Here is a 25,761-nt window from a genome sequence, read left to right as displayed (position 1 = left end):
CTGGCAAAAAATGCTATTCTCTAGCTAAGTATCAGATGGTTTGCAAACATTTTATTTTTCATTTATCTGCTGCCTTCTTGTAAACTCGCCATCTCCTTTGCAGCACTAGAAGTCCTGAAAGACAGGCACTTTCAGCGTTAACCCTTTCCTAGCTATTAAACCACTAGCTTTCATACTGCTCAATTTCTCTTGTGTTACACAGGAGTGATTAAACAATGTAGTGTATGCCAGGGAGGGTGGTGGAGGGGGAAAGTGTTCCTGATCACTGCAATGTGACAGCATGGAGCAATTGAGCATGATAAACACTAGTGATTTTGTAGCTGGAAAAGTTCTAAAATTTAAAGCGCCCATCTGACACTACCCTTAGAGTTAACAGAAAATAAAAAAAAATACTAGCAGTAGTGGCTTTCTGTAAAGATTTGTGGTAGTGAATAGGGTAGAGGGAGAGATTTCAGCACCCAAACAAGATCTTTTCAGGTCATCTGAAATTTCCAGCATGTAAGTAGTTGATAAATGCTTATTTTCCTGGCCAGAAACATTAACAACAATGTATTGAAATATTCTTATGAAATCAGGCAAATTACTTATTTTTTAAATGTGTCTGTCTATTTGATTGCCATGTATTAACTATTTCATTATACCAAAATGGCAAGTTAAATGTTTACTAGTTTATGTCGACCTGTTCTTCTACGTACTATGTAATACACAGTGCTAAGTATTTACGGTCTTGCCTTGTGTAGCACAGTCAATTTTTAAAGTCCAGAGGTGTTACCGTTTATTACTTATATTTTTAGTACCAAGCTATTTCTACTGTGCATATCAACTGATCACAATAGAGTGATTATGTCGGTGCATTAAGACACATCCTGCAATGACATATTTGGTTAAAATGGATGCCAGATCCCTTAATGGGAAATAAATAAAATTCTGATAAATATTGATTGTCATTTTGGAAGCATAGGCATTGTTTCCTAAATACAGGTTCATTTTTAATAGTCTTGAGAATGAGTGAAAACTGGAGAACTGAAACATCATACAAAAAGTAGCTTTCTTTCTTGCTATTATTTAGATATGATAAATCAATGTATAAAATGTGGAAGGCAACAGTCTCTGAGAGCTGAATCACCTGAAAGTGACTCAATTCACACACACGTCAGTGCCATATTTAGGAATGGTTGGGAGCGTCCAGTAAGGATAGCAAGTCACCAACTTATCACTGTCATCAATGTCAATTGACTCAGCATGACAATAAAGGAAGGGCTCTTCAAGTACCAACATGCACCTTTTTTTCTCCCTATGGACATTTTTGTTTAATTTAAAATCTGACAAAAAAGGCATGCTAAGGTTTACAAAGCATTCTTTCCTCAGGGTATTCTATTGTCTGTGGTCCTGATGTGGTCACTTTGAAAATGAATAGCCAAGTACCACACCCACTTAATTATTTCTTAAAACAAGCTCCTTATTTGTTTGCTGAAAAGTTAACTGTGTCTCTCTAAAAGCTGTAATTTGTTCTCCAGGAAGTACAGCCTTTAAGCTATAATTTTCATTTACTGGATCACTTAATGAAAACAAAGTCTACTTGTTTAAAGATCACATTTTTTTTGTTTAAATTATTAAAGGGTCTCAGAGTTGTATAATTTATACAGTGTCCTTACCATTTTTATCCTTAATTTTACTTTCATCCAGGCCATTGACACGAGATTCTGGCTTGAACTCTATGTTTCCCAGTTTTAACACTGCAGCTACAACCTCTAAGACGGACTGTGTTTCATGTTCCATAAAACCTACAATCTGCATAGCATTCTGGGAAAAGAGATAGAATGTTACCCAAGAGTCAAACTTAATTTTAAACTGGGCAAGAATAAAACTATTCCAATATAGACATTTACACATAAAATGAACGCTTTGATTCTGGTGCTATATAAGATATAAAAATAACACAAAAACAATCAAAACAAGTTATTTTAATGTTGCAATAAGACCAGAAATTCAGTGCCACTAATACAGGGTGTTTCTATTACTTTATCCACCACTTGTATTTCCTAGATAAGTTAGTATATTACACTATACTTGGCAATTTTTCCTCGTTGGCTTCAGGGAGATCCTGGGTGAGGTAGGCATGTGGGGGCAGGCTTGACAAATCACATCATTTTGGCACCGCCCCCCAAACGAATGTCACAAATTTGGTCAATTACAGCAGGGGGCGGGGCTAAGTTGATGCAATATTTGTGTCATTAAGCTCCCCCCACCAATCTATTGCTGGGACGAGAGCCGGGAGGTTGCCCTGCTCCCCCAGAAATGCGGGAGTCTCCCGGACATTCCGTGATAGCAGGCAACTATGTATTACACTACTATAATATTTATTACAATAACGTCTCAGATCAAATATTCAAAAAACTAGCATCAGCCCATAAACGCTTCAGCAATAACGAATTATCAATAATCGAATAGTATTCATGTCAAAATCTACCCCTTTCACAGTTCTACACACACACACACACACACACACACACACACACACACACACCATGCCAATCTCCACACAATCCCACACAGCACCATTGGTTGTAATAAAACATTTTTCCTACATTTGACAAATTCATTAAAGTACACTGCACCACCTCAGCTTTTGTAATATAGTGGCGCTCTATAAACAATAAAAATACCAAAGCATTATCCAACACTAAAGTGCATTTAAAATAACAAAACAAAAATAATAAACACAAAACATGCCATGCTAAGATGTTGCACTTTAAAAATAGAACAAAGACTATGAGGTAAATATAACTATAGGCGGTTACTTAAAACAGCCGATTCTGTAAGATTTGCCATCATTATTTAAAACAATGGTCTTTACCTTTAATAAAATTACAGTTTTAAATAATGATGGCAAGTTGTCAAAAATTGTCGGTCTTAAAAAAAAAAACACAGATTGCTACATTTGCTCCAAAGGGTTAGGAACAAATCCAGCTAAAAGGTGCAAATTTGCACACAGACAAACCATGTTGTTGTGATACAAGGGGTGCAAATGCAATTTTTTGGCATATGCATGGAAAATACTGCCTGCTTTTACACATAGCACACAAATACTGATCTGCCCTATTTTTACACTATTATATAAATTTGAGTTAGGATAGCAATTACACCCACCCACCACCACCACCACCACCACCTACCCAGTCTAAATCTGTCTGCACATTTAAAAATTGCTCTCCGTTGCAAAATGGTATTGCCAAAATTGCACCTGTGAATTTACCCTTAACTCTAAAATAAGGCAGTTGTTACGAAGACTCTTTTGGGAACAATAGCTTAGAAATCCATTTGACTACTTCAATCTAGGTCATTTTGGGGCTGTACATGCTAGAATAGTGGTTAGAACTTCTGCCACACAACATTGGGGTTATAAATTCAATTTCAGATCAAAGCTTTATTTGTGTGCAGCTTGTATGTTCTCCCTATGTTTGCTTGGGTTTTCTCCGGGTGCTCCAGATTCCTCAGACACTACAAAAACATACTATCAAATTGACCTTAGTCTCTCGGCCGGTGTGTGTATATGTTAGGAAATTTAGGTTGCAAGCTCCAATGGGGCAGGGACTGATCTAAGTGAGGAATTCTCTGTACAGCGCTGCAGAATTAGTGGAGCTATATAAAAAACTGATGATGATTACAATACCACCGATAGACATGGCGTTTTAATCCTTTTTTATATATTTTTTTTTATGTATAATACACGAGTGGTCGTTTTGTCCCTGTTCATTTTATGCTTAGAAACTTGTGAAGCTGAATACAGATGCCAGAAGGATTATGATCCAAATGGCTATACCGATAGTTCCTTATAGATTATATTTAAGTACACAGTTTTATATACAAACTGTTCTAAAATACTACAGAAGTAGTCTTATTTTGCCCTTTTCTCTCTAGAGATCCATACCTTTGGCATTATGCAGATGGGAAGCAGAGAGACACATCCAGATAAAAGACTTAATTATCACTTAAGTATGCAGTTTTAATGTATTTATTTTTCACCATAAATTGCCTTTACTGTGCTATCAGTACTCTCCTTTGAGTGCCTTTATCTACTCCCAGGCCCCTGGGCTCCACTTAGGGGCAGCTCATGAAAACGTACAGATTAACTGGCAATGCCAGGTAGCTCACTGTAAACATGCAGCCTATTTTATAAAAGGACAAAAACAACATAATTATGCCACAAATGGCTTTCTAATAGAAGTGCTGTAACCATAAGAAAGACCTTAGATAAGTACTGCAGTGCTGTCATTATGCTGATTGTGATGTTGTACTCTTCTTGAAGCAAATGGCATAGCAAGAACATGTGATTTCCCACAACATAAAACACACACACATATATATATATATATACATATATACACACATATATATATATATATATATATATATATATATATATATATATATATATACACACACACACACACAATGTATTGTGGAGTTTGCATACCAAACTCATTTTGCCACTAAAAATCTTAAACTCTGGATGCCTTTTTTTTCTAAAATTCAGACTCTCGAGGCATTAGGATAAACAGAGCAAGTGAGAATAGACATTCATAGCAGCATTTAGTACCCAAAAAGCTAAGGATGGCAAACAGATGAGAGAATACTTGTTTTCATCTAGGCTTCAGTTGCTGCCTAAAAAAATATGCTAGCCCTAATATGTGATGCAGCTAAACAAGGAGATTAGATTATGCCATATTGTTATATATTTAAACCCCTTTTCATTAGTTTAAACATCATTTCTTTTTTATCTTTTATAGTTATCTATGTTAAAAAGGTAATTGTGCAAATAGCAAGCAAGTCATAGAAAACAGTCAGATATTTGCTTTGGGTTACAGTCCACATGGAGCTATATGCATCATATTTTGAGATAAATGTGGGGTATATGAACTTAAAGAGTATATCAGCCCAAACCTTAACGCAAGTCAATGCTAAATTTTAAGATGTGGAGCTCTACATACTTGGGGTGCAGAAGGGTTGTCTAAATCTTTTCCTCACAAACCTCTCATTTGCATGGTGAGATAGGTCACCAAACACTAATAAGTTAGGCAACCGTGAGTGCAGTTACGGTTTCGAAGGATCCATTGGATTTGGCGAGCAGAACTCCCCAAATAGGTAGTACTTCACATTTTTTTATCTCTGTGAATGCCAAACAATATCAGATTGTAATCTTTGGTGAATTGATCTCTAAGTATTTTCTTAAGCTACTCACGTTGTATATACAACAATAAGTGTAATTATGTCACAGCTTGAAACCTTATGGAACATTCCATCCCTTACCCTGACAGTTCTGAAGTTTGATGCATCATCCACACCATTCACTTTGGCAGAATCCAAGCTTAGATAGTTGTATTTGCTAAAATCACGTTCAAGTTTCAGTTTACCTGTAAAAAATATGATTTTAACTTTTCTGCACTGTATTAATAAAAAAAAAAAAAAAAAAAAAAAAAAAAAAAAAAGGACAAAATAGAAGAAAAACATTTCACACATAGCTATTGACAGAAGGTCTATAGAATTGATTTCCTTTGGATGCTTATTAGTCTTGCTTGGGAAAGAGCAACCAGTATAGAGTGTGATCTATGCCAATAGCTCAGCTTTCTGTTGAACTTTACAAGGCGCTCTCCCAGAATGGCTTACCCTATACCTTACAGCAGGGCCGCATATAAGTCGTGATGCACAGCAGAGGCCCCAGCTTGTCTTATACCCAGCGCATCTTAATTTCTGACGTGACCATGAGATAATCTAAATTAATTACAAATGCAAAATTAAAATTTGATATAGAAATTCAAAGTAAGCTTGGTACGACTGTGGTGAATTAGTTGAATCTTATTATTAATTTTGGGTAGATGTGGCACAAAGGAGTCAGCTTGCATACAGTACATTAAACAATGCAAACTGGTTATGTGTATAAAAGGAAAACAAAATCTGGTTTGGAGTGTATTATATTTTATTTAAATAAAAGTTGATTTCATGATCACAAATATACTTACTTAGAAGATCCTCAGAGGCTCCAGACAACATCTGATAAAAGATATGAAAATTTCTTTCACCTCTTGGCTGTCTGACAACCCTGGACTTTTCTAGGAGATCTAGACAGAAAAGTACACTCTATTACCAATAGGTTACACTAAAAACCTTGATTGCTCAAAGGATAGCTAAGCAAAACAAGTTAAAACAATATGAATCACTCATGTAAAATGCACCATTCAGTCTTGGCGTTACTTTCCACCACAGTTTTGTAAAAAATAAAAATAAAATAAAATTCAAGTGCTGTGGAGTATATTCTTCAGTCTCCATCACAAAAAAAACACAAGTAAGAGAGTTCCAATATAAAGCAAAAAGTAAACATGGCAAAAAAACATAAAAAGTCAATTATGTTTAATGTAACATCACTGGCTATGCCCCTCAGTGTTTGGATCCACTACGCTGATCAGAATATTGTTAGCCAAGATATGCAATACCGAGATCTGCACTGGTCCACCCAGTGATACAATATACGATAGAAGTGATGGGGCACAAAGCAAGAATTTAGGTATATGAAATAAAACACAACAGAATTTATTTTGCACAATAGAACTATGGCATTATATATATTCATAACCAAAAGATTTTTTTGTTTATATTTTAAAGGAAATAAATTGTACTTGCATAAAATGCAATAAAAACATTCTAATGTGATTTTTTTTTATATGTTATATATTTCTCACACAGCCTAGCTACTTATTTAAAATTATACTTTATTAAAACACACAGACATCCCAACACTGTCAGTGGAGAAGAGCAGAGAGGGGTCAGGTAGCCAGCAAAGAAGCAAGGAGAGAAGAGGAAATGGAGGCTACAGAAAACAAGGGATGGAGGGTGGAAAGGAGGCTACAGAAAACAAGGGATGGAGGGTGGAAAGGAGGCTACAGAAAACAAGGGATGGAGGGTGGAAAGGAGGCTACAGAAAACAAGGGATGGAGGGTGGAAAGGAGGCTACAGAAAACAAGGGATGGAGGGTGGAAAGGAGGCTACAGAAAACAAGGGATGGAGGGTGGAAAGGAGGCTACAGAAAACAAGGGGCGGAAAGGAGGCTACAGAAAACAAGGGGCGGAAAGGAGGCTACAGAAAACAAGGGGCGGAAAGGAGGCTACAGAAAACAAGGGGCGGAAAGGAGGCTACAGAAAACAAGGGGCGGAAAGGAGGCTACAGAAAACAAGGGGCGGAAAGGAGGCTACAGAAAACAAGGGGCGGAAAGGAGGCTACAGAAAACAAGGGGCGGAAAGGAGGCTACAGAAAACAAGGGGCGGAAAGGAGGCTACAGAAAACAAGGGGCGGAAAGGAGGCTACAGAAAACAAGGGGCGGAAAGGAGGCTACAGAAAACAAGGGGCGGAAAGGAGGCTACAGAAAACAAAGGGGCGGAAAGGAGGCTACAGAAAACAAAGGGGCGGAAAGGAGGCTACAGAAAACAAAGGGGCGGAAAGGAGGCTACAGAAAACAAGGGGCGGAAAGGAGGCTACAGAAAACAAAGGGGCGGAAAGGAGGCTACAGAAAACAAAGGGGCGGAAAGGAGGCTACAAAAAACAAGGTGAGGTGAACTCAGAAATACCGAAGAGTTACAGATTATTAATTTACACAAACCACAGAGGGGAGGGAGAGGAGGCTACAGTAATTATACTAATAGACATCAACAGAAGGGAGCCAAGAAATGGGTGACTGGGAGGGGGGGGGAGGTTACTCAACCATTAAGCTGAGATCATGGACAGAGGCGACATGATATAAATATTCAAATGCATCAAAACTGTCAACAGAGTTCAAAAAAACAGCATTTTAAAGATTACCGGATTACTAGAACAATGGGCATTTTGAAATTGGCAAACAGAAGACATATCTTGTACAGTGATTTATAGGATACTTGAGGACTGGTACAATAAAATAATTCATGAATTTACAAAAAAACCAAACATATTGCTATTAAAGACTTAAAATATGAAGATGCAAACTCAAAACACTCAGTCCTAAAAACACTCAAACAGACGTGTTCATGAAGGAAATGGTGTTCACACAATTCACAGAGGCAATGGAATACTCATACAAATATTAGGGATGTGCACCGACGACTTTTGGTGTCTCGTGTTTTGGATTCGGATTTTCGTGATGTTTTTGGTTCGGATTTGTTTCGCAAAACACCTGCCGAAAGGTTTTGGTTCGGATTTAAGGTTTTGGATTCGGATTTTTTTTGAAAAAAGCATAAAAAAAGTGCAAAAATCAAGTTTTTGGGCTTATTTTCACTCCTACGCTATTATTAACCTCAATAACATTCAATAACAAGCATTTCCACTAATTTACAGTGTATTCTGAACACCTCACAATATAGTTATTAGTCCAAAACGTTGCAACAAGGTATTTTTCTGGACTGCGTAGTGGAGTGGTCACCACAATATAATTTAAAAACCCTGAACTCGTATGATTCGCACCAATAAATGTATCTGGACTGCGTAGAGGAGTGGTCACCACAATATAATTTAAAAACCCTGAACTCGTATGATTCGCACCAATAAATGTATCTGGACTGCGTAGAGGAGTGGTCACCACAATATAATAAGAAAACCATCAACTGGTCTGAATCGCACAGAATAATGTACCTGGACTGCGTAGAGGAGTGGTCACCACAATATAATTAATAAAAAACCCTCCACGACTCTGAATTCCCCCCAAAAAAAATCTGGACTGCGTAGTGGGATGGCCCCGGTACCCAATTTGATACCGGGGCCACAATATAATAAATACACCCTCAACTGGTCAGAATTCCACCAAACAAATATCTGAACTGCGTAGTGGGGTGGCCCCGGTACCCAATTTGATACCGGGGCCACAATATAATAAATACACCCTCAACTGGTCAGAATTCCACCAAACAAATATCTGGACTGCGTAGTGGGGTGGCCCCAGTACCCAATTTGATACCGGGGCCACAATAGAATAAATACACCCTCAACTGGTCAGAATTCCACCAAACAAATATCTGGACTGCGTAGTGGGGTGGCCCCGGTACTAAATTTGGTACCGGGGCCACAATATCTCCTCCAAGTTCCAAGTGTAGTGTTTATAACATATTAACACTACACTAATTCTAGCACGTCAATACCTCTTGTTTTAAATAATAACAGGGCATTTAACTTTTGATTTAATTTTTTTAATTTGTTGACATTTTCTTTTACTTTTTGAACATGGCAAACGACTGTTGAATGGTCACATAATGCCAAAAAAAGAGTTGCAAGATGGAATTGTCCTTGGGCCCTTCCACCCACCCTTATGTTGTTGAAATAGGACATGCACACTTTAACAAACCAATCATTTCAGCGACAGGGCCTACCAAACTACTGTGGCTGAAATGATTAGTTTGTTTGGGCCCCCACACCAAAAAAACAATTCATCTCTCCCTGTACAAACTAAACAGGCTCTACTGAGGAAAGATGTCATCCTCAACCTCTGATTCCTCTCCCTCTACAGTGTGTACTTCCTCCTCCTCACACATTATCAATTCGTCCCCGCTGGACTCCACAACCACAGGTCCCTCTGTACTATCTGGAGGGCAGTGCTGTACTTCATTGAGGAATTGATTATTCATTTTTATAAACATCATTTTTTTCAACGTTGTGAGGAAGCAACCTCCTTCGCCGCTCACTGACCAGGTTCCCCGCTGCACTAAAAACTCTTTCCGAGTACACACTGGAGGGGGGACAACTCAGGTAAAATAGAGCCAGTTTGTACAGGGGCTTCCAAACTGCCTTTTTTTCCTGCCAGTAACAATATGGACTGTCTGACATGTCTATTTGGATGGTGTCAGCAAAATAATCCTCCACCATTTTTTCAATTGTGACAGCATCCAATGCAGCGACAGTAGACATGTCTGCAATGGTTGGCAGGTCCTTCAGTCCAGACCAGATGTTATCAGCATCCCCGCCAGCGGCTCTTTTAGGAAAACTAAGCTTTTTCCTCGCAGCCATAGATGTGGAAGAAAATGAGGGTGGAGCTGTTGGCATGTCACTGTCCTCTTCAGAGGACAATCTCCTGACCAGAAGGTCTTTGTACCGCTGTAGACTTGTGTCCGCCGGAAACAGAGACACAACATACGCTTTAAACCGAGGATCAAGCACGGTGGCCAGAATGTATTCCTCTGACTTTAAAAGAGTGACCACCCTCGGATCCTGGCAAAGCGTACGAAGGGCTACATCCACAAGAGCTACATGCTTGGTGTAATCACAATGGTTTACCAACTCCTCCCTCACTTTCTCCAGCTGCTTCTGCAACAGCCTGATCAGGGGAATGACCTGACTCAAGCTGGCAGTGTCGGAACTGACTTCTCGTGTGGCAAGTTCAAATGGCTGCAGAACCTTGCACAACACGGAAATCAGTCTCCACTGCGCTTGACTCAAGCGCATCCCCACTCCTTTGCCTATGTCGTAGGTGGCTGTGTAGGCCTGAATGGCCTTTTGCTGCTCCTCCATCCTTTGCAGCATATAGAGGGTGGAGTTCCAGCGTGTCACAACCTCTTGTTTGAGGTGATGGCAGGGCAGGTTCATGGTTTTTTGATGTGCCTCTAAGTCTGCGGTAGGCACTGGCTGAATGCCGAAAGTGTCCAGCAATTTTTGCGCGCCACCGCAAGCATCTCCTGCACTCCCCTGTCACTCTTGAGGTAATGCTGCACCACCAAATTAATGGTGTGGGCAAAACATGGGACGTGCTGGAAATTGCCCATATTTAATGCCCGCACAATGTTACTGGCATTGTCTGACAGCACAAATCCCCATGAGAGTAAGTGGGGTAAGCCACTGGGAGATAATTTCCCTCAGTTTCTCTAATATGTTGTCAGCGTTGTGCCTCTTATTAAAGCCTGTAATACACAATGTTGCCTGCCTTTGCACGAGCAGCCATTTTGTACATGCTGCTACTGATGCAGCTGTTGCTGCGGAAGGGGATGCATCTACCCAGTGGGCTGTCACAGTCATAGTCCTTTGTTTGCCCAGAACCACTTGTCCACATGTCCGTGGTTAAGTGGACAGTGGGTACAACCGCATTTTTTAGAGCACTGAGGACACTTAATCGTACTTCTCTGTACATTTTTGGTATCGCCTGCCTAGTGGAATCTCGACGGGATTTGGTACCGAGGACACAATACCTCCATCAACCCTCTAAATCCCACTCCACTGATGGCGGACACCGGGCGCACATCTAACACCAACATTGCAGTTACAGCCGCAGTTATACGCTTTGCAATAGGGTGACTACTATTGTATTTTGTGGTCATGGCAAACGACTGGTGGACGGTCAATTGTTTTGTGAAAGACTTAGCGGTCTTACGACTTCCCCTCTGGGAAGACGACCAACTAACAGCAGCAACAGCAGCAGTGGCAGTAGTAGGCGTACCGCTGCAGGATTCCTCGGATGAATCCCGTATTGGAGAGGACTCAGTCTGGCTGCTGACTTGGGCTGCAGGACTCAATCTGATGGAGATCGTGGAGGAAGTTGACGAGGAGGGTGTTGCTGGTGTGTATCCAACTGGACCACGGGATTTAGGTGTCCCTGTACCGATGACGGTCCTAGCCCCAGTTCCTGAACTAACCACTGAACTATGAAGGTTATTCAGGTGACGTATAAGGAGGGATGTCCCTAGGTGGGCAAGATCCTTACCCCAGCTTATTTGAGCTTTACATAAGCTACATATGGCCATACATTGGTTGTCTGGATTTGGATAAAAATAACTCCAGACCGAAGAGGTGCATTTTTTGGTCTTCTGACCAGGCATGACGATGGGCTTTTTCATCCCATGGACATCAGCTGTTTCCCCCCCTGGTGCCTCATTTACAATAACATCACCATCATCATCATCAAGTTCCTCCACAGCGCCAGCTACATCATCAATAGCCTCCTCCCGAACCACCTCTTCCCGTACAGTGATGGGAAGGTCAGGCTTGACAACCACCAACACCCTTGGACTCGCCTTGGGGATTTGTGATAATTTCTCTTTAGAAGGCAGAGTTGTTTGCTGTTTTGTTGCTGACAGCATAACTCTCTTCAATTTTTTGTAGGGGGGGGGGGGAGGAGGAGGAGGACCAAGATCCTTGGGTGAAGCTGGACCACTAGTCATGAACACGGGCCAGGGCCTAAGCCATTCCTTGCCACTACGTGTCGTAAATGGCATATTAATATTGTAAAAGTCAGGTTATAATAATGTTCTCTATCAGCCTTAATGAATTACCTTATAACAGCAAGCCAGCGCAGTAGTTCATCTACTTCTTAACTGTTATCTATTTGGTTCATAACAATTATATCACTTTTTAATATTTCGCTTTGATTATTTTAATATATACCAATAAAGATTGTTGATTTTATATTATAGACTGATACCAATATCTAATTATCTGGTCCAAAGAGTGCTCCGTCAGTACTATTTTCTCTTTCTCTCTTCTTTGACATTTACAATATTGATATGTGAGTACAGGAGCACCTCCCCTTAGATATCAAGCTATAAATACCAAATTAATATATAAGGGGTTTGTCAGCTTGGTGCGGAGTAAAATTGAATTCTGCCTGTTGTAAATGGCATATTGCCAACTTTACGTTTCTCCTCAGATGATTTTAAGTTTCTCTTTTTGCTATTTTTTGAGAACTTGGGCTCTTTGGATTTTTTTTTTTTAAATCCAGTATTTTTATTGAAATTTTTTAAGATATAAACATACTAAGCAACAAAAAGAAAAGAAAAACAATCGCATACATATCGGAATTAAATGACGGAATTTACAAGATTACATTAAAGCATAATAATAATAAATGTGCTATATTTATTCAGGATCATACATCGTAAATGCTTATACATAAGTATGTTACACATGCAGGGTTTATTACATGGACTCAGATACTTATTATAAGAACTGCGGTAGCCATACATTTAAGTAGATAGAGCATCTGTACTAGATGACATAGGATAGAATGGAGAATCTAACCATCTGTACCATATATTCTCAAATTCCTTCAGAGCCTGTCTGCTAGTATAAACAAATTTCTCGTGCCTTATGGTGGTTTGGACCAGTGCCTTCCAATTTTTAACCGTGGGACTCGTCGGGGCCAACCACAGCCTCGCTATACAGACCTTAGCCAACATCAATAACTGTGAAATGTACATTTTTGTCAATTTATCAACTTTCCCCTTCAATCGGAGCCCAAAGAGACAAGTGGCCGGTGAACTAAGAGACACTTCAATTCCAGTAACCTGAATACATCTCCTGATCCTTCGCCAGAAGATTTGTATACATGAACACTCCCATAGAAGGTGCCAAAAGTTAGCATTGATCGAATTGCATTTCGGACAGTTAGGGGTAGCATCCGGGCGAAATTTTGGCAATCTAATAGGGGTAAAGTAGGCCCTGTGTAAGATAAACACCTGTATTTGTTGAAATTTTAATGATGAAGTATAACCTTTAGTACTGTCTGTAACCATTTCCCACTCCTTGTCTGATAAAGGGCCAATATCTATTTCCCACTGATTCCTGAAAAACCATCGAAATCATCTGCAGTGGATTCATACAGTGGCTTTTTGGATTTTACATGCCCTGTACTAGGAGATTGGGCATCGGGCTTGGAAGACGACGTTGATGGCATTTCATCGTCTATGTCATGACTAGTGGCAGCAGCTTCAGCATTAGGAGGAAGTGGGTCTTGATCTTTCCCTACTTTATCCTCCAAATTTTTGCTCTCCATTATATGTAGCACAAGATACTGCAGAATGTGTTAACTTGGTAATATTGCAGTACCAATGGGCTTATACTGCAGGATTGGTTTTGCAAATTAATTACATTTTTTTTAAATTATTTTTTTGTATTTTTTTTTTTTATAACTTTTTTTACATTTTTTAAACACTTATTGAGGAAATAACTATGCCCTTAGAAGCACAGAGCACAGGACACAGGACCACTGGACTGAACAGGACACAGCACACAGGACCCAGCAGCACCACTGAACTCAAAATTGACAGACCACAGCACCACTGGACTGATACTGCAGAATGTGTGAACTTTGTAATATTGCAGCAGTACCACTGGACTTTTACTGCTGAATGTGTGAACTTGGTAATATTGCAGTACCAATGGGCTTATACTGCAGGATTGGTTTAGCAAATTTTGTTGTAATTAAAAAAAAAATTAATTTGTTTTGTGTATTTTTTTTATTAACTTTTTTTTGAATTTTTTAAACACTTGGGAATATTGGGGAAATAACTATGCCCTTAGAAGCACAGAGCACGGGACACAGGACACAGGACCACTGGACTGAACAGGACACAGCACACAGGACCCAGCAGCACCACTGAACTCAAAATTGACACAGCACAGCACAGCACAGCACAGCACGAGATCTACCAGAACAGAGGACCACCTACACACCTTCCCTCTACCCTGATCAATGCCCGAGTGAAGATGGTGGCGACTAGTGGGGAATTTATAGGATCAGAGTATCGCGAGATCCGACAGCGGGATTATGACTCCGAGCCTCGGTTTCAAGTTTTCATTTGGCGGGAATACCCGGATCTGTCTCGGATCCGACTCGGATCGGCAAGGTTCGGGTGGGCTCGGATTCAGGAAATCCGAGTGCGCTCATCTCTAACAAATATATTACAATTTTGAAATATATATCTGTATCAATATTGCAGAGTGCACAAAAAGTGGCTTGAAACCAATGTTGTGATTTAAATATATCACAGTTACAGCTATACAACGATCTCTGAGCAGCAACACAATAATAATCATTATTCAGACGCACTATTTTTCTGAATGGTTAAATGTAGAACAAGAACACATTTGGTGAGGTGTGTACCACTGCCCAGGGCAAAATCCTAAGGGGTTTGCTAGCTCAGAAGTCAGTGAGGAGTAACTCAGGTCCACATTGACTCTCAGAACGACAATGAAAGTCAGAGCTGCTGTGAGACATTCCGCACTCATCATCCCAGTGTCCAACAGCCACCTGCCATTTTTTTCTTTGCAGCCATCCCTGTGCTTCTGGTGACTGGCCCCTTCCTTGGGACCAGTCACCTTACGCTATGTGCTAGGGATCTTCTCTCCCCTCCTAATACTTTATCTCCCTATAGTCAGGCCCGGCGCTCCCATTAGGCAAGGTTAGGCACTTGCCTAGGGCGCCGGGCTCTGGAGGGCGCCACAGAATACTAAATGACTTTAAAACTGTGCGGCGACCGCTGACCATACCTGTCACGGCCGCCGCACAGCATTCAGATGCACGGGGAGGGGGGGGGGTGGGGGAGAGGCTATTTTGTCACCACCGCCGCCTCTCTGCTCCGTCTCCTCCCCTCCACTTACTAGCGTCAGTGAGTGGAGGGGAGGAGGCGGAGCAGAGAGGCGGCGGTGGTGAGACAAGGTTAGGAGAGACGGGGTGAGGGGGGAGGCGATATTTTAAAAATGCCTAGGGCGCCGTGGACCCTAGCACCGGCCCTGCCTATAGTTCACTATAATACCAAGGCTGAAGAATATAAAAAGGTCATAGAGCCACCCAACTCCAAAAGAGACGCCTTTCCAGAAGATGTATGTTGGACCACAATGACCAAGAATTCTGGCCAATCCTGCTTATTAAATGGGAATGTTTTTAATCTAATAACTGGGGGGGGGGTAGGTTTGTTTATTAAATAGAAATGTCATTTACTTTTTTTTTTTTTTTAAATAAAACACAAAATAAGAGACGAGGAGATAAAAGGGAAGGAGAGATCTGTGCATACATGAGAACAATTTGGGATGTGATGGGAAGGGTACCAGATTACAAAATTTTATGATAATCAAGATATATGACGCAAACATGATGGACCACAAGGCTCTAAGCAAAAGCCTAGGTTGCCTGGTGGCCTCTGGCTCAGAGTATAAGCAATCCAGTCATTTCATGCATACTATTCAGTACAGTAATACACAGCCTTTGACATGTTAAACGTTAAATAGTGGCTTTATTTTCTCTTTAAGAGCTGCCATACAAATGTATATATAAATAGACTCCTTAAATATCAGTAGTACAATGCTACTCCACAGAAAAATCAAACATTTCAACTTTAATTACAGCTTTTAAACAATTCTTTATTTACTAAAACTTGGTCAAAGATGCTAGCAGGCTGTTGAAACTAAAATAGAGTTCTTTAAAAAGTCTTAATATTCTGCATCAAATATATGATGCAGTAGTTTTTCTAAATTCCCAAAGTAAAAAGGGAGCAAAAATATATAAAATAAACCCATCTACACTTCACTCATGCTGAAAGTAGCATATGGTGATCTGGGTGACATGCATGCTAGGCACACCTGCAGAGAATCACAGATGTCAGTTACTTACAGCCTCAGGTAGGAAATTCTGCTCAAGCCCAGACCTCAAGCAGACAAAGGAACTACAACACACTCAAATACATTATTAATAATTAGGAATTATTATGGATTCACAATAATTTTTACGTTTGGTGCGCTACAACAGTTTTGTCTGCAAGCCGGTAGGGAAAAAATAATAACATACATTTGCTTCAATGACTAGTTACATCTGTGTGTGAGAGAGAAATCTGTCTAGTAATTAAAATTATCCAATAATCTGCCTCAAATTTAAAGAGCAGTCAAAAAGCTAAACATGCTATTCAAAACATTTCTTTGTCTCCACTTATTCTATGCAGTGGTGGATTATAACTATATTTGGGGCAGTGGCCTGTGGTCTAGAACCACTTCATTCAAGTTAATTTATTCAAGAATGACTCCGCCAAAGTGACCTTGCAATGAGAGGCTTGCTGCATATTTCAATTTAGCATAGATATGAACATGCTTTTAGAATACTTTGAATTTGTTGCTCACAGAGTCATAGAATTTCAACTCAAAAGTGGTCCAGAGTGTATTATAAAGAATTGTATTGACTGTTCTAGAAGCAGATAAGACTTGCCATAGAGAGATCTGTGTTCCAAAACTACCATAAAGGATTGAAATCAATGTTGTTAAATTCGGGCACTTTCTTGCTAACCCACGGAAATTAAACTATGTAATCATGTTAAATCCATTGGGCATGAGACTGCCTTGTGATTCATTACAGCATCAACTACAACATATGAGTCGAAGGTGTTGTCGACTTTGCATCCCCCCCCATTTAAATATAGATACCCAAGTAGCAAGTAGGGGTTCCTCCAAATTTCCAATGCTTTTGTTGCACTACTCTAACAAGCGGTTTTAAGCACAGGCAAACAAAATTCTGTAAGCAAAGAACCTTGTCTCGTCACTCACATGGCCTAGTGGCAGAGGGTCAATGGGAATGTAGCCAGGACAAAGTGCCAACAATTAGACAGAAAGAAAGCAAAAAGCATTAATTAACTGCTAAATTCACTCATAGCCTGTACAGAGGAATGCAATAAAGTCACGTCTCCCTTCTGCATTAAGCATACATAAAATATCTTCCAGAAATCATACGTAATGTGAGGTGCTTATCAAATGAACTGAACAAATCTAGTTCTAGGCTTTTACAACTGCTGATTAGGATCTTCTTTAGAATTAGGGCAACAGGATTTGTGGGTGGGTACAGGAAAAAAAACAATGTAGCTTATATAAAAGTATTGTGCACTATTCCCTTAAATGTGAGGGAGGGTGCCTCTGATTTTGACCTTGTTCCATCAGTAAACTGTTCCCAGTTTGTGAAGATAGCTGTGCTGACGGGTGCCTGGATCTGACCGTGAAGCTAACACAGTCAGTCATGTGAGTGGTAAACAGGAAAATTCAGCTGACTAAGTATGAATTGTCTGGCTAGATAAAGGGCAGGCTGTCTGGAGATATATCTAGTCACCGCAGTACTTTAACAAGATCATTTTTATTGGCAGTTCAAAGAAAGCAGAGCTGTACATAATGTGCAATGAAGATATCTGAAGAGATGTGTTAAGTTCATCTTACAATATTGAAAAAAAAAAAAAATACTAGAATTTACATCTTATGAACTTGCAGTTTCTAACAACATTGTAAATTGTTCATAAATAGTGTTCCTAAATTTAGTTCAACCCTTTTTTGCAATGGAACACAGAACTTACAAAACATCCTAATTGATGTGCATGTCACTTCAAGAAATACAGTATGCAATTTACATTATACTAGAGTAGGAAACGGAAGATAGCAGGATGAGTGCTAACACTGCCCTTTACTATGGAATTCCTACTGTATGCCTGAAGTCATAAACCATGTTCTTTAAACATGAGCTCACAAAAAGTGGTTGTCAGAGTTTCTGGGTAATAGCAGCAAATGACAGGGCAGAGCTGGGAGGAGTTTTCCGGTCTCCAAATTCAAAGACTGCACATGGATCTCACCTAAAACCATTCAAGACCAGGAGAAAATGTTCCTGTTGTAAATGCTTTGGTTTTACCACAGATCTTGCACTCTGAACTTGGTCACTACCAGAGAAGACCAAGACAAAGCCGTTTTGCCTAGATACAAAATGGTGCATGCAGAGAATCTGTGGATAATTTATATAGTACATGGGTGGCCCATTCTGAAAATGTAAACTAGGATTTGGTTAGTTTTGTCATTTTTACCCATACCCTCCACATACAGAGACTCCCAAGAAGTACTGAGAACTAAATCACATTCTACACTTAGCCAGAGAGCCAACAACTACAACCAATTATTTTCAAAGTCAAAGGTGTGACAACCATTAACCATCTAATTGGTGCTGGATGCAGAGCAACAGGAGCTAAATGCTTCAATATTTGCTTTGTCATCTCTATGTGTAGTGTCAAATGTGGAGAGTCCGTCTATAGATAGGCATCAGAACTAGGATAGGGAACTGAAGTTTTAAATTCAATTTGCCATTTGTGAAAGACATTATTTATCCTACTTATTATTCTTCATATTATTCAGTGCTTAACGACTTGTTCAGATTAGGGATGTGCACCGGCGACTTTTGGTGTCTCGTGTTTTGGATTTTCGCGATGTTTTGGGTTCGGATTTGTTTCGCAAAACACCTGCCGAAAGGTTTTGGTTCGGATTTAAGGTTTTGGATTCGGATTTTTTTTGAAAAAAGCATAAAAAGTCCAAAAATCAAGTTTTTGGGCTTATTTTCACTCCTACGCTATTATTAACCTCAATAACATGCAATAACAAGCATTTCCACTAATTTACAGTGTATTCTGAACACCTCACAATATAGTTATTAGTCCAAAACGTTGCAACGAGGTATCTTTCTGGACTGCGTAGTGGAGTGGTCCCCACAATATAATAAGAAAACCATCAACTGGTCTTAATCGCACCAAAAAATGTACCTGGACTGTGTAGAGGAGTGGGTCACCACAATATAATTTAAAAACCCTGAACTTGTATGATTCGCACCAATAAATGTATCTGGACTGCGTAGAGGAGTGGACTTTTACTGCTGAATGTGTGAACTTGGTAATATTGCAGTACCAATTGGCTTATACTGTAGGATTGGTTTGGCAAATTTTGTTGTAATTAAAAAAAAATGTAATTAGTTTTTTGTATTTTTTTTTATAACTTTTTTTAAATTTTTTAAACACTTGGGAATAATGGGGAAATAACTATGCCCTTAGATGCACAGAGCACAGTACACAGCACCACTGGACTGATACTGCAGAACAGAACACAGCACAGCACAGCACAGCACGAGATCTACCAGAACAGAGGACCACCTACACACCTTCCCTCTACCCTGATCAATGCCCGAGTGAAGATGGCGGCGACTAGCGGGGAATTTATAGGTTCCCAGTATCGCGAGATCCGACAACGGGATTATGACTCGGAGCCTCGCTTTCGAGTTTTCATTTGGCGCCAATACCCGGTTCTATCTCGGATCCGACTCAGATCGGCAACGTTCGGGTGGGCTCGGATTCAGGAAATCCGAGTGCGCTCATCTCTAGTTCAGATGCAAACTAATACGACTTTACAGATATTTCATGCTGTGCAGACAGCAGCAATTGAAAAAATGGAATTATCTATAACATAGACATGTCAGATTTTCTTCCTTTTAGTCATAATTTGAATTGTGGCCCTGTGTTTATGCAGAGGGATCAATTATCCATTTGCTTCCCCACCCCATCTTAAATAACTCCCCCCACTCACTCCATCTACCCCTCCCACCCGTCGTCACTGCTCAATTATTGTCTTTTCCAATGTAGTTTTTTTTCTGCTTCATCTTGTATTGAGTTCTACTGTCGCTATGGTTTCCCTTGACTCTTAATTATTAGAGATGCTCGGGCTCGGTTCTCCAAGAACGGAGCCCACCCGAACTTCGGCGATCCGAGTACCGAGCCGACTCAATACTTTTGCGCACCCTCAGAAGTGAAAACGAGGCAAAACATCAGTGTTGCGTCATCGGCTCTCGCGAGTTTTGGATTTTACGAGTACTACCCTCTACGGAGATCCAGCACCATTTCACAGACAGACACAGATGGGGTAGCAGGGTTGTTGGCAGTTTCCAGTGCAGTTGGGCAGCGTCATTAATGAAAAAGAAAGAGGAGGAGTGGCAGTGCTCTTGGCATTCTCCAGTGACATTTTACGGTGACACAGCTCTGACAAAAACACTGTCACCCCTCCTGTTTCTGTCTCTCTCCAGTCTCAGTCATGATGATACTAATCCCTCTACCTCATGTGCTATGTTCAAGTGCACAGTGGTTTTAAATCAGGGGAATGAACATGTGAAAAAAAAAAAAAAAAGCTTGTATACTGTAGAAAAACATAAAATTGCCAACATGCCATTCTACCCAAAATATTAACAAGCATACAGGCAGCCGCTAGTTCCCTTCTCTCAGCTAGATCCCAGCACCTGTAATCTACATTGTCATCATCCTCACCATCATCAGTTTGTATATCATCATCACTCATTATTAATTAATCCTGGCTGGAATCCACCATTACAGAAGTCTCTGTACTTTGATCTAAATGCCAGTAAAGGCCTTCCTCATGGAATTTGTAGTTCGTTTTATGACAGAGCTGCTACGATTTTTGGGCAATTCTTTTACACTAGACCAAATGTCAAAATGTTGTGCTGACTCATCTACATCACCACTGGGTGTCTTATGAAAGCTAAGTTTTTTTTCCTAATTACAGTTGCCAAAGAAACTGAGGGAGGAGGAGTAGTCGGGTCATGTATCACTTGAGCCGTCAGCTTGCTGACCAGGAGCTCATTGCATCTCTTGAGATCTGGGTCAGCTGGAAAGAAAGAGGAGACACAGCTCTTAACCTAGGATCATGCACAGTTGCCAAAGTATAGTGATCTGATATCAAGATGTTGGTAACTCTGGGATCCTGGCGAACCAAATAAAGTACTTGATCTACAAGTCCTACATAGTTAACAGAATTGCTTAGTTTCATCTCCTCCTTCATTTTCTCTAGCTGCTTTTCCTAAAGTCTAATTAAGGGAATCACTTGACTCAAGCTAACAGTGTCTGAACTCTCTTCACAGGTGAATACTTAGAGTAGTTTCAGCACCTTGCACAACATAAAGTATTCTCCACTGCGCTGGACTAAAGTACATTCCCCCTCAAATTCGATGCTTCTTGCAGCAGCTGCAATCTACTACATGCTGTTGCAGAATGCTGAAAATGACCCAAATTATTTTTGGACACAGACAGCATCTCCTGCATGTCACTTATTTTTTTTAAAAGCTCGATACCACCAAGTTGATTGTGTGAGCAAAACAGAGAATGTGATGGAATTCTCCCCGCTGTAATGCTGTCACAATATTCCATCTTGCACCACTTTTCCTTTCTGCCACTGCTGTGTGGCAATGGTTCCTAGATATGCTGTGAACTTCCGTGTATTTGTGCTCGCTGCAGTCTTTGGCCGAAAGTGTATGAAAATAATATAATGACCTGTAAGGTGGTCAAAACGGACTGGAAATTAGTGTTATTGAGGTTAATAATAATGTAGGAACCCCCCAAAAAAAGAAGAGCAAAATTATGTAATTTTAGCATATTTTAGCAATTTTTCAAAAACATAAAGATCCAAAACCAAAACAAACAAGCGAGGGCGGTTTTGGCAAAGCCAAAACATGAAGTTAATCCAGATCCAAAACACGGGGGTCAGTGAGCATCTCTATTCATTATTTGTACCTTGTTCTGTTTATATTGTGTTGATCAACAGCGCTGCAGTTACTGTGGTGTCCTAAAACTTTAGTTTGCCTCATACTATCTATCTATATATATATCCCAATTTTAAACTTTAATAAACCAAAGATTTAGCTTATTTACTTACAGTTGCTTATAACGCCACCAAGAGGATCACCCTTGAAATCAAATTCAATATCCATGTATTTGCCCTGGAAAAAGAACAATTACAAAGCAGTAAAATATGCAGTTGGGAGGTCAGATTTTGTACACTCCTACTATTGTTCTCATCACCTAGAATATTGATGCAATGGTTTTGCAGGTTGAAGGGGTTTAGACTTGACCTACACAATGACTGCTTTCAAAAAAAGTTTAGAAATTTCTCCATTCCATTACATGCACAGTGACTTCAGTGACTATCATAAAAACCTCTAAAAGATGTTTCAATGTCGCTAGAACAATAAGTAAAATATCTTTAAAAATACTTCCAATAAATTTGAGGACATTTCATACAAATGTAATGTTAAAAGAATAAATCCACCTTTGTGGTCATTTTCTTAATCTAATTTTGCACACAAGTCCCTGAATGTGTTTGATGCTCAGATGGACTTTCGAGCTGTGTATCTAATATTATATGTAATAATCTCATCTCTTCAGTGCAAGGGGAATCATATGCAGTCTTCAGCGCTAATCCAGCCACCACTGACTGTTTACGTGCCAAGTGCAGCCAACGGTTTGGAAACCACCATCGTAAACAGGTTATGTTGCTACGGAATTTAAAACTGATCTCGTTTGTGACTGGATCACTGATAAATAACATATTTGTGGCTGGATCATATAGAAATAATTTATTGTAGAAATGTATTTCAATCTGAGGTGCAGGCACTAATGTATAATTTGAAATGCACTTATCGTGTTACATTGGGATGTGTTTTGTATGCAAGTGTCATTGTTTGGGTTTGTATCTTTGCTAGAGGAAGTCTGTTTGCCGATAGCAGGAAATATTAAGCAAGTCTTTATGTGAAGTGACAAAAACATGTATACCCAGCAGGGTACCGCTGCTTAGCTTTCTGGCGTTACTGGATCTCAGATAATGCAAGCATCAAATTTTAGCACATAACGAAGTGTAAATATTGTTAGCTTTGCATTGCATATAAATCCACTGGATGCCGGTAAGGAGTCCAGTGGTGGCAGCATTTGTAAGCCCCTTCTACTGCGGCAAGAGGGCACATTTGGGATAACGAAAGGGAACGGTGGCAAAGTAAGCCCAACTGGTTCCCAGCAACAGCAGACAGGGTAGCATAGGCGGCCCATCCGGTCACATTGTTGTATTAGTGGGGCAAGCAAAATACTGCATATAATTCTCTATTGCCTCTGAAAAGTGATCCTTTCTTTCTATTAAGTCTATGTTAGGGGGGACAAAAATGTGGGAGTAGGTTATACAATCTTTGACAGTCTCTTAATCACTAGATAGTTATTTCTTGAGTATCCAGATGTAAGAAGGGCTATGAATGCAAACACCATATCTTCCTTTTATATTAGGTACTTACAAATCTGGAAGAATTGTCATTCCTCATAGTTTTTGCATTTCCAAATGCTGTAATTTTGAAACAAAAATAAATAAATATCAACCACAGACATTGTAATCAAATACATCCATTCTTTATATAAATACACAATTGTAAATCTATTTTAATTACTGGATTGATGTTTAACTCATTTCAGTAGGCAATTCTATTTTCTCCTGTTAAACCTATCTGTTATTTTATTAGTGGTGTTTCAACAGTGTTAAAAGTGAAGCCATTTTAAAGGGGCAAATATCCTTCAATATAAACTGTTAACAATAGTGTAATACTTATTATGTTTTAGGCTATCAGCTTAAGCGATATAAGATTTCAGTGCCGATGACACTCTATACAGCCAAGAAAGTAATGGCTATGTACTGAACTCACAAAACGAACAGTTCTACAATATTAGGCAAAACATTTTTCTTTGTTTAACTGGGAATTCATAAATAGTTTCCAAATATTTTAATGCATTGATCTCAAGCTTTTAACAGTGTGGCTGCATAGAAACTTTTATCTCAGTCTAATGCTGCAGATAAACTCTTTGTTGTCAAAAAGGTGCTTGGTTTCAGAAAGCATTCTCTTCATGGTAATGGTTTTAAAAAAATATCTTTATTTTCACGCATTGTACAACAGACAACAGTGTAGAACAAGTACAATGAAAGAAAACAATATAACATAAGTACTGGTTCCATGTTATAACCTATCGAAGGGGTTTAAATATAACAAAGCATTTTTCTAATAATGGTGTAGAGGGAGGAAGAGGAAAAGAGGGAAAGAAAAAAAAGTACGGGGGGGGAGGGGGGAGGTGGAAGAGAAGGAGGGGAGGACTAAAATTCTCCTTACACACTGCCTAGAACAGGAGAACCGTGTAATCTGTACCAAGGGGTCCATGTCTCGTGAAATTTCCATGGACGAGATATGCCACAATCTATTTATCAACTCTGTCTTAGAGGGAGGGCGCTTTTTCCACGCTTGGGCTATCAATGGTTTACAGGCTTGACTAACTTGGAGTGTCAGGTGGTCTGTTGATTTGCTTATAGATGGGGCAGCTTTGTTGAGCAAGAAAATTGTGGGGTCTCTGGGGGATATGAATTGCTGCGAGTTGGCGGAGGAGGGTCAGTGCAGTGTTCCCACGGTGGTTGGATAATGAGACAGTCCCACCAGATGTGTGGTACCCTGTCCGCCACAACCTGTCTGATGTTGTTGGGAAAATGCGGTGAAGTTTATTTGGGACTAGGTACCATCTCATCTTCATGGCCATTTTAACTCTAATGCATAATCTATGTGCACTACAGACATTAGACAACTGCATAGCTTTGAATAGAAGCTATAAATCAAATGTGGTAATGTTGGATATAATCTAGACATATACGTCCAGCACTACATACATTAAAATGATGGATGTCAAAAACATGGGTTGAGCTTTTTTACAAATTTTTAAGGTAAAAATGCCTATTCTGTGAAAACTGTCACCACGCTTCACCATTGATATCTTTATATTTTATATGTCTTTTTTTTAGAATTCTGTATGTTTAAATGGTCAAACAGAAATATACAGGGAATAGGACAGTAAAGCCGTTGTCCAAGCATGAAGAAACAAATATAGTACAATGAAATTGTGATATTATTTCCAAGTGGAATATAGGATGAAGAATCACCAGTTGTTAGGTTTTACAAGCATTATTGAGAAAGTAGGCTGCAGAAATCGAGGGAAGTGTATGGGATTGAGTAGGGGATTGGGCAGGGAAGGGCAAGGAGTGACAACAGAGTAGGGTAGTGTGAAGACACGGAGAACGAATAGTATGACGTAGCTAAGAGGTGTGAAATTGAGTTTGTGGCTGGAGGGACCGGTCACTGGACACAGGTCGCTATGGGAGAGCGGAGGGTCAGAATGGAAATGTACGTTCTGCGAACAGCCACTGGGCCCTGTCAGCACTGATATCTAAAAGAAGAACTCCAGCTAATTGTAATTTTTGTTAAATAAAATTCCTTTAAGCTAGCTGTCCATGCACAATTCCTGTGCTGGGAAAAAAAATCCTCCAAGGATATTGAAAGGCTGTCAATGAAGCGGA

At 39.7% G+C, this 25,761-nt stretch overlaps 1 protein-coding gene across 3 annotated transcripts in view; it reads right to left on the bottom strand.

The window, feature by feature from the left end:
- The window catches only part of MYO1B (myosin IB), a 172,366-nt gene that overhangs the window by 78,410 nt on the left and 68,195 nt on the right, over positions 1-25,761 (bottom strand). For all 3 annotated transcript variants that reach the window (XM_075179930.1, XM_075179931.1, XM_075179932.1), the window contains exons 6-10: positions 23,672-23,718; positions 22,270-22,333; positions 6,021-6,119; positions 5,311-5,414; positions 1,656-1,803 (exon numbers count right to left, since the gene is read on the bottom strand). In XM_075179930.1, the coding sequence (XP_075036031.1) occupies positions 1,656-1,803; positions 5,311-5,414; positions 6,021-6,119; positions 22,270-22,333; positions 23,672-23,718 (462 nt within the window). The remainder of the gene's footprint in view (positions 1-1,655; positions 1,804-5,310; positions 5,415-6,020; positions 6,120-22,269; positions 22,334-23,671; positions 23,719-25,761) is intronic.

This window comes from Mixophyes fleayi, chromosome 7 (assembly GCF_038048845.1).
Source record: "Mixophyes fleayi isolate aMixFle1 chromosome 7, aMixFle1.hap1, whole genome shotgun sequence".
Taxonomy (NCBI): Eukaryota; Metazoa; Chordata; class Amphibia; order Anura; family Limnodynastidae; genus Mixophyes; species Mixophyes fleayi.
Note: the sequence above shows the minus strand (reverse complement) of the source record. Positions and strands in the feature narration are given on the sequence as shown.